This window comes from Gymnoscopelus braueri (genome assembly GCF_963280865.1).
Source record: "Gymnoscopelus braueri genome assembly, chromosome: 7".
Classification (NCBI taxonomy): Eukaryota; Metazoa; Chordata; class Actinopteri; order Myctophiformes; family Myctophidae; genus Gymnoscopelus; species Gymnoscopelus braueri.
This window is the reverse complement of record NC_137608.1, coordinates 30586732-30596731: the sequence shown is the minus strand read 5'-3', so window position 1 is coordinate 30596731 and position 10000 is coordinate 30586732. Positions and strand designations below refer to the sequence as shown.

General features: G+C 43.9%; 1 protein-coding gene across 2 annotated transcripts in view; it reads right to left on the bottom strand.

The window, feature by feature from the left end:
- ank1a (ankyrin 1, erythrocytic a) overlaps nt 1–6311 on the bottom strand; it is a 52957-nt gene extending 46646 nt beyond the window's left edge. For both annotated transcript variants that reach the window (XM_080434113.1, XM_080434112.1), the window contains exon 1: nt 6145–6311. In XM_080434113.1, coding sequence (XP_080290239.1) covers nt 6145–6171 — 27 coding nt within the window. In that variant the 5' untranslated portion in view covers nt 6172–6311. The remainder of the gene's footprint in view (nt 1–6144) is intronic.
- Between the last annotated feature and the right edge of the window lie 3689 nt (nt 6312–10000).

The following is a 10000-nucleotide window of genomic DNA, read 5'->3' as shown; positions in this document are numbered from 1 at the left end:
GTTGAAATGGGTATTAGACCAGCTACTGCACAAAAAGAAAGTGCAATGTTTCATTGCATGTGAACATGGACAAACAGAAATGTAGAACAGTACTACTGAATGGAACATACATCTGTGCGTGCTCGTGTGCATGCGTGTGTTGAGGAGAGCTCAATGTGTGGTCCACTGAGATAAGGACATAGGAGGCCCACACCCAGCCTAAAGCATAGTCAGATGCACACATACGCATGCACCCCCCCCCCCCCCCCACACACACACACACACACACGTAACTCATAGCAGCCTAAAAATGCTCAGTGGTGACTCTACATTCGCTACATTCCAGTGTGATTTAGATGAATGTGACTCTTTCTTATTGGTCCCACAGAGACAGGACAGGCTTTGGGCTATGGGGCTGAGGGGAGCTGAGCGAGCACATTAATCATACTGTTTGGAGCCAAAGAAACAGACAATGACCTGCTCGTCAGCACTAACATTAACATGAGCAATACCAACAACACATGCTGTAGCGGAGTAGGTCCTCGGGCTTGTTGCTGGGCATCTCTCCCACACAGTGAAGTCCTCAGTGTTAATTGATCCATTTGCTTCCTTTTTTTCCTTCTACACCAAATGTCTTCGTTCATTCAGTTAAATTAACACTGAGGATTTTACTGTACTGAGGCTCAGTATTACAGAGGAGAATTCATCCCTCATCACATTACGGAAAATCCCCTGGTCTTACTTCCATTTTTCACCCTCCCTTCTCTTACAGTACTTAATCTGTTATCAATTCCTTCCCTCCTCTCCCTCTGCGTCCCGGTGCTCCTTTCATTCCTCCACCTCCGTACGTCTCCCTCACTCACTAGCTTAATCTGCTAGTACTGCAGCAGACTCAATGACATCATCTCCTCGCAGCTAGACTGCAGTGTGAGAAAACCCTGTGTGTGTGTGTGTGTGTGTGTGTGTGTGTGTGTGTGTGTGTGTGTGTGTGTGTGTGTGTGTGTGTGTGTGTGTGTGTGTGTGTGTGTGTGTGTGTGTGTGCGTGCGTGCGTGCGTGCGTGCGTGCGTGCGTGCGTGCATGAACAGAATTGAGTTTCACACACAAGATTAGCATCCAAGGCATGAGAATTCTCACCCAGGGAATACGGTTTCTCACTGTAGTAATAAGTGTGACACCTGAGGGATGATTATTTTCACAGTGTGTGTGTGTGTGTGTGTGTGTGTGTGTGTGTGTGTGTGTGTGTGTGTGTGTGTGTGTGTGTGTGTGTGTGTGTGTGTGTGTGTGTGTGTGTGTGTGCACTCGTGCATAAGCATGTGTGTGCGCACGTGTGTGTGATTTTGTGTGATGAATTGAACGCTCAGTTAGAGATGGGACGGAGTGAGTGTGTTTTGAGGAGCAGTACATTGATTTAGGTGAGTAGGGAGTGGAGAAACAGTATCAAGCTGTCTTGTCAGTGTCTCGTTCCCCATGGACGGGCACAAGGGCTGCGGGACATTCGTTTTTGTCGGGCAGAAACCTCGTATCTCCATATTTCAACCGTATTCAAACGTTTTTTGTTTTTGTAAATGAATGCCCTACTTCATCATACTGTACAACAGACTCACAGAAAAGTAGCAAAAATAGCAGATCTACAAGCTCACAATGTTGTGTCGTTAGTGTAGATCAGCTCTTTTTTGCTGTTTAAATAAAAAACAATTGTGAAAGTGAAAAAGTGAAAGTGGTTCTGTGGATCTTATGAATATGTAACCAAAGAAAAATATTAACAAGAGCTTGTGACGAAATAATAACTACACTGGATCCTTTTTTCCCCATTTTCTGAATAGTAACATACAAGGTTTCCACCGGACAGCGACGTATTGATCTTAAGGAAGCCACCCCTCCTCCGCTGATCCCCATAGACATCTATGTGTAGCTGAACCATACAGTACAGCTCCAACCACGGACCTGCTCCCAGTGGATGGAACCACCATTGGTGAGTCTGCACTCTACAAGGGGCTGGAGTACACAATGATACATTAACACTGGTGAATTAATCCAAGTGAGCAACGCTCGTTGAAAGGACAAGCTTATGCATACTGTATATATGTGTGCGTGATAGATAGATAGATAGATACGCACATAACATTTCAAGTCAAATTACATAATCTTTTAATTACTAAACCAGCTAAATCAAATACTAAAAATATCAATATAAAAGCAATGGTTAAAATTGCTGTTTCTTTTGATTACCTCACAGATTAGAACCTTGGTTATCTGATTTCAACGGAGAAGGATAACAAACATCTTCATAACTTCGTAACTCAACATCACAGGAATATGATGAGTATGCTTTTGGACCGGGTATCACTTTAAGTTAGCTTGCAAACTTGAGGAAAACATATTGTTTGTTTGTTCAATTGTTAAGTTATTTTTACATGCATATATTACGTACACAGTTTGTGTGCATGCCTACGCATTTGCACACAAATAGATACATGTGTGTACGCACGCGTTACGGAACACTATGAATGTGCAAGCACAGCACCAGGTGCAAATCATAAATATTTGAAGTGGCGGCGAAGCACACAGCAAAGAGGTGAATTTGAGGTGCAGAAATGTAGCTGAATTAAAAATATTTTTTGAATAGCATTCATGTGCCTTTACATATAATAATATAACATATACATATATATATATATTCTGCCATCTTTACCTTGAATCAGAATGTCTTTATACACACAATATGATTGGACATTTTCTGTCCGGGTCATAAAGCACTAGATGCACGGGGTTTAAACAGCTATCTCATCTCCTGATCTTGCTGACTTGCATTTGTTCTAGAAATTGATTTCCTTTTTTTTTTTTTTTTACATCCCTCTGGCCTCACATCCCCTCCCTTTCATCTTTCAAATGTTAGAAAGTGGTTGTATAGCCAAGGTGCTGTTTCCGCCCATAGTGATGTAGTAAAGTATAGAGTCAGTCTGCCTGAGGCCCCTGGGATCCTTCAGCTACCATATGGACACATTTACAGGAAGCTCTGAGGTGGAGCTGTTAAATCCACTCCCACTCATCACCGTGGGTCTGTCTGTCCGTCCATCTGTCTTTTTGTCTCCATATTATGCTTCCACCCGCTGTATCTGGCAAAGAATCTTGTCCTAGTTTTATTATTTACCTTCTCACAGTCCCCACCTCCCTCTCTCTCTCCCTCCCTCCCTCCCTCCCTGTATTCCACTGCTTCTCCCCTTCTTACTCGCTGATTATACACCCCCATTCTGGCCTCCACAGTTGTAGATGAGATTGTCATGGTTATTGAATTCTTTTGTGGAGCGATAAAGCGAGACAGAGCCATAGAGTGGTATAGGAGCTAGGGTGTGGGGGAGAGTGGTGGTAAACATACTGTTTTATTTAATGAATCAAAAGTAATTAAACCAAATAGAGTAGGTGGGAGATAATGAATTTACATAGACAGGAACTTGTACAAAATTAAAATGGGCGTAAAATTCCTGCTCCTGAATTGCTTTGTGCTGCAGATGTTTGGGTGTAAACATGGCCACTGGCAAGACATTTGAGAGATATGGCCTGTTGCCATCTGTGAAATCAAGGGCACAACAGTTAAACTAAAGTTCAGGTCTACATTGGTAACTAAATATAACAACAGTGCTGGACCAAATAAAGACCACAGAAAAACCCTGTAAACTAGTGCAGTTGTCTTGAGCAGTTGCCAGTTTGCTTCAGCCTTCAGTTATATGGGTTTGAAACGAACAACTCAGATGAGCATCGGGCAGGCTCTTTGTTAGGAATGTTTTGCTTAACCCATTAATACCTGGAACGCATCTGTGTCACTTTAGATTTCTTTGGCTATTCAAAAATAGCAGATATACAAGCTCATAGCGCGGCACCGAGTGCCGCGCTACGAGCTTGTATATCTGCTATTTTTGAAAAATATTGAAATTATTATTATTTATTTTTTTTCAAAAAACTGTTAGGATTTAGATTTTTTTTAAGAATGGCCTCAGGTCTTTTAAGGGCGCTTGGGTGGCACAGGGGTAAAGTACCTGCCCACCACCGCGGCGCTAAGTCTAAGGGGTTCAAATCCACTGCGATGCATCTGGCTTTGGCCGAGTGTCTATATGAACACATTTTGGCTGTGTTTTAGGGGAGGGAAGCCGGGTGGGGAGGTTGATCTTTGTCACTGCACATACTCCTACAGGCTGGGGTTGCGCCTGTCCACAGGGAATGTTGAGCGGGAGGAGTAGGAGAGAAGCACTACGTCCTCCCAATCGGGGCTCCTCACTGGCAGGTGAGCCAGTAAGGTAACAGCAGTCAGAGGAATTAATTGGGACAATGACTAAATCGGAGAAAAAAGGGGATTTTTTTTTGGGCTACTCTCTTTTTTTTAATTAATGTTTTTGCTTTATTCTTGAAGGAATTAAACTGTTTGATAATGAAATACTAGAAGGAATTAAATTCCTGTATGCTTTGGAAATTACATTAAAACTCCAATGTGTTTTCCAACAACTCATGTGTTTCCCCCTCATATCAATGTGAGGCATACACATGCAGCTCTGAAGAGTTTGATCTCTAGATGGAAAGTCGGCACTGAACATTAATATCAACATAAATAATCCTACTGTATTTACCTTGTTGTCTCCATTTATTACTTTTGGTGGTGGAGCTACCCATTTGTTCATACTGGGATCACTGCTGGGCATTTAACATGTTTAAATTTGCATTACAAGATCATGAGATTAATGTAATCTGATATGATATTGTAGTAAACTGACTACTTCACAGGAAGACGTCAGATTAAGTCCACCACATACAGTTGGTGAATTCTTATTTCTTCAGGTTGCATCATCTAGAACCTTGCGTCTGTCTGCATTACTGTGCTAGCACTGGGAAGTGCCGCATCAGCAGCCTCACTCGGGTAAGTAAGGCCTGTTGTGTGTCACCAAATCTATTGGCCCAAAATAACTCAAAACTCTGAGAGTGTCAAAATGGACCAAATGGATTACAGATCCATTTGGGTCCATGTTTAGGGATAGGTCCATTTAAGTTTTACACTCTAAATTTAAATTACCACTGCAGAATGTACTAAGACCTTAGTGAAACCATAATAAAACAAACCATTAATGACCCACTAATCAGTGCACCGACCACCAAACATAACAATAGGTTAACATCTTGCAATCTGAATATCACGATTCACGCAGATAACCCAAGGAAGTCAGAAACAAGATTAGGGAGGAGGACGAAACAGGTTGCAAAGCCATGTATGTACACTGAAGATGCAGCTTGCTAATCTTTGACGCACACACATGAACAACTCCCTGAGATACTCCCAAGCAACCAAGCTCCCACCCCTCACGTTGCTATGGGAGGCAAAGTGTAATGAATTTAACGAAGAGTTCTGCTCTGGTTCTGCGTGTAGCGAACAATTAATTTAACAATTCTACTTATTTATTTTAAAGTTGATGTCCCTTTGCCTTATACTGTTAGTCTGGTGAAACCTTGAGAAAGGAGACTGTTTAGTATGAGTGACACATCACCTTCCTATTGAGCAGAGCCAGTGTTTACACTGAGTGGCATCATCATTTGCCCTCCATCCGTCACTCTCTCTCTCTCTCTCTTACTCTCTCTCTCCCTCATTTTTCTCTGTCAGTTGCTAGTCAGAAAGGACAAGGGCATATTGAGGAATGAAAAGAAGACCAAACAGCAAGGTTCTGAGCAAGGGAGAAGTCTCTAAATAGCTGTGTGTAGGGATAGAAAACAGAGAGCAGCATGGTGCCGAATTGGAAATGTGCAAACAGATAAGAATGTGTGCTGAATAAAACATTAAGCCAAGATAAAATGGACTGAGAATCAAAACATTCAAATATGTTGAATATATATATATATATATATATATATAACATATATATAATATATATATATATATAATAACAATAACAATAACAATAACAATAACCATAATAGTAATAATAATAATAACAATAACAACAATAACAATAACACAATACAATAATAAACAGGAAAAAGCAATCAAATGGGTAGAGACGAAGATAAGACTGTATAAGGGAATCAGACAGAGAGAAAGAGTAAGAGGTGAAAGAGCTCTAGAGGTGAGCGGTGTAGGGGGGAATAAAAGGTGAGATGGAAAACAGAGCAGAGTTTCTAGTACTCACTCCAAAGGTGACAGTCTTGACTGGCATGCCTGTTGGCCCAGCAACTCTCCTTCTCTTCCCACTTCCCCGTCTTTTGCTCTTGTTTCCTTTTTCCGCAAATATGCGACTGTCTTTCTGTTGCCCCCCTGTGAGTGCTGTGGCACTGGGCACAGAGACCCTGTCCCACGTAAACACACTCTCACACCCAGACAACCACACTTGAGTAAGCAGGGCCCTACGTAGTGGGAGGGGAGACGAGGGAGGGTGGGTGGGTGATGGGGGGGGGGGGGGTAGGGGGCTTGAGGGGACGGGGGGCCCGGGGGTTTATCTCTAGAGGAATGCTGCCTGTATCTAAAGACGCACATTTCACACACAGCCCAAAAACCTAATGGGAGATCCTCACTCAGTATCAGTGTCTCACATGCCTACAACTTGCTAGACTACTACTCCTATCTTTTTTTGTCTATAAGGGAAAACCCATAAGGGGTACATTTTTACACTTTAACCCTGGTTAAGAGTCATATTAATGCTCCAGGTTTATACTGTGCTCAGCTTCTTTAACCCGAGCACCCTGCCGCCCCCCCCTGCCTCCTTTCACCTTTTCTCTGTTCTCGCTGCCACCAGCTTCTATCCTCCATGACACATTCTATTGCCCTTCTCTCCATCTCCTGTTTTGTTGCTGCCCCCAGCTTGCTCCGTTTCACCCAAGCTTGATCCGTCTTTTCTGCTGTCCTTTCTCCCCCCCTGCCACAAAACGCCCATCTCTCTGTCTCCTGTATGTTTTGTGACAACCAGACAATCTTCTTCCCCTGGACCGGGCTTTACCAGAATGGCATAATGTTACTGTGGAGAATGGTGTGTGTTTTTAGAGCGGGCCTGCTTCAGTCTGCGAGGTGACTTACAGTGACAAAGCGCATGGCGGGGTGGGATTGTGGGGTGGGGGGGTGATTGGGGGGCTGACAATGGGCCAGACACATAGGGTGCGTGTGTGTGTGTGTGTGTGTGTGTGTGTGTGTGTGTGTGTGTGTGTGTGTGTGTGTGTGTGTGTGTGTGTGTGTGTGTGTGTGTGTGTGTGTGTGTGAGAGAGGGGGGCTCTTAGGGGCCAACCTCTCAAAAGGCTCTGCCTCTTTTAATAAAACGTCCGTCATTCCCCGGTCTGAAAAGGCCCCCTTTTCTCTCCCTCTCCCCTCCTCTCTCTCCCTCTCCTGGCTAAACGCTGGGAAAAGCACATCACTGCCAAAACCATGCAGAGAGATAAATGCTTGTAGGATAGGGGGGGGAGGTGGAGAGGGGGCAACAGACTACTCAGTGGCACTGGACCGTGACCTGGGCTAAAAACATCACGTGGGTCTGCTCTCCTGTCTACAGCCTCTGGTTTAGACAGTGGGTTAGAGTTCCTTTGCCAAAGAATGCAGGACATGCGGCTGTAGCTACTAATGTCCATGAAGACATGACAAATTAGCCTGTGGTCCTCCACTAAAAGGGATAGAAACTCTCCCCTCTGCTCTCTGTCCCATCTCCTTTGGCTCAGCCAGCAAAAGAGTGGTAAAGAACCAGGTAATGCAGGTAATATGACCTTTTCCTAGGTAAAGCAGGTAGTGACCGCGACTTTCTAGTAACAATCAAGTGTTGCTGATTACCGATTACAAAGTAATGGGTAAGACAAAAGCTACATTCTCATGTTTTAACCACCTAAAGGGATATTTCACTTTCAAACATGTTTGTGGTAATTTTAACATCTACTCTTTTGATTCAGTATTTAGATATTTGATATTCATGTTATCAGACACGCCCCCTTCCTATACAAACCCCCCTTCCTGTAACTTAAAACTCCATTTTAACCATGATAGATTCATCGAAAACACCTGTCCTTGGTTCTGGTGACTGATATTGTCCTTCTAATATGTGAGGGGGGAGGCAAAGCCACGCACCAAGTGTTTGGCCCGTGGCATATCGCAGGTCCTCTGGTTTTGTAACAGGATTGTTTTGGGTTGAGGATAGACGTGCCCTCTGGACCCAGTCCCCTGCCCGTCCTGCCCCCCTTGTTGGCAGGATAAAGGACAGCAGCCGAACACGTGCTCTGCGTTGTAGGAGTTTATTGCCCATTTCCTGATGCTGCCTGAGACGGAGGCCAGAGTTGAAAACGGGGGTGGGGGGATGGGGGGTTGGAGGCTGGGCTGTTGCCCCTTTCTCGACTCACTGTCTCTCACATTCGCAAAGTTATGTGTACACATGGGGTACAGCAGAGAGATCTTTATAAACTTGTTTTAAGTATCAAAACAATATTCCAAAAAAACTATTGTGTTGCTCAGTAATATGTTGTATACATAGATTTGCTCAAAAGGGGACAGTCTGAACAATATCCATGTAGTAAAGCATGAAAGCATGTACGGGTTTTCAATGGATAAAATCAATTTAAGAATTGAAAATCTTGTCGGAAAAGGGCCTACTGTATATGATAAGTTGCTTCATGGTCCAAGGAATCCAGGAGAATTTTGTTTTTTATTGTATGATATATCGTTCAGAAGTTATAGGCCATGAGGCCTATTATAGCGCCACCATGAGGACGATTTAAAAAAATTGGAATGGAGGTACTTCTTTAGCTTACTGGGAGTGCGCATGGAAAGTTCCACTCTGATCGGTCCAGCGGTGCCTGAAAATAGCTGCTCATAGACACAGACAGACACACAGACAGACAGACACATGGACAGGGGCGAAAACATAATTCCCGCCCCTGGCCCTTCCGGCCTGGCGGAGATGACTATACTTCTGATATAAAAATGTCAGGTGAGGCTACGGTATTTCTGTTCAGGACAACAGCCCTCTAGTGGCAGGTTGAAGCACTGCAGCACTGGCATGCAGCCACAGCTCTGCTCCGAAGAGACTGTGGTTAGGGCCAGGCAGATTACTGCAGCCCTGGCAATGCTCTATCAATCTCATACACAGACACACACACGCGCGCGCACACGCGCACACACGCACACACACACACCCCCCCCACACCCCCCCCCCCCCCACACACACACACACACACACACACACACACACACACACACACACACACACACAAACACACACACACACAGTGCCTCAGCCCCTCATACAAATAACTCACCTGGTCCTCCTAACAGGAGTGTTTTACCTCATCATTCAAAGTTGCTGGATGTTGTATGTATTATATGCATTCAAGCACGCACACAGACACATGGACGAACATAAAGACACACACACACACACACACACACACACACACACACACACACACACACACACACACACACACACACACACACACACACACACACACACACACACACACACACACACACACACACAGTTACAGACAGACATATACTGCACACATCATATGCAAAAACAGATGCACACATACAGTACAGTGTGACCTGTGACAGATCAAATTGAAGCATTAGAAATACTGAGAGAAGAGTAGAGTAAAGAAGAAAGGCGAAAAAAGAAAGGCAATTGAGAAGAGCGACAGCAGCAATATATCAGAAGCTGTACAGGGTCCATTAGTCTTTAGATAGGTAGGGGTGAGAAGAGAGCATTGGCAGCTCTCTCAATGTCTCTGTCTACGACTCATATCTAAGTGCATTAGAACATGGACTCCGTCATTAAAAGAAGGGCTCTACGCATTGATGTCAACTCTACTCAACATCAAAGAAAAGGGATAGAGAACAAAAGGATAAAACATAGACACACGTAGGCTACGCTATGTGTTGTGATACAGTATGTGTTGTTCAGCATGCTGATTTGGCACAGGTTGTTGTATATGTGCATTTAAGCAAATGGAGGCATTTGTGCACCGCAGAACCTATAAGTTGTGCCGTTCAATTAATTTTTCTTCCCTTCATTGCAG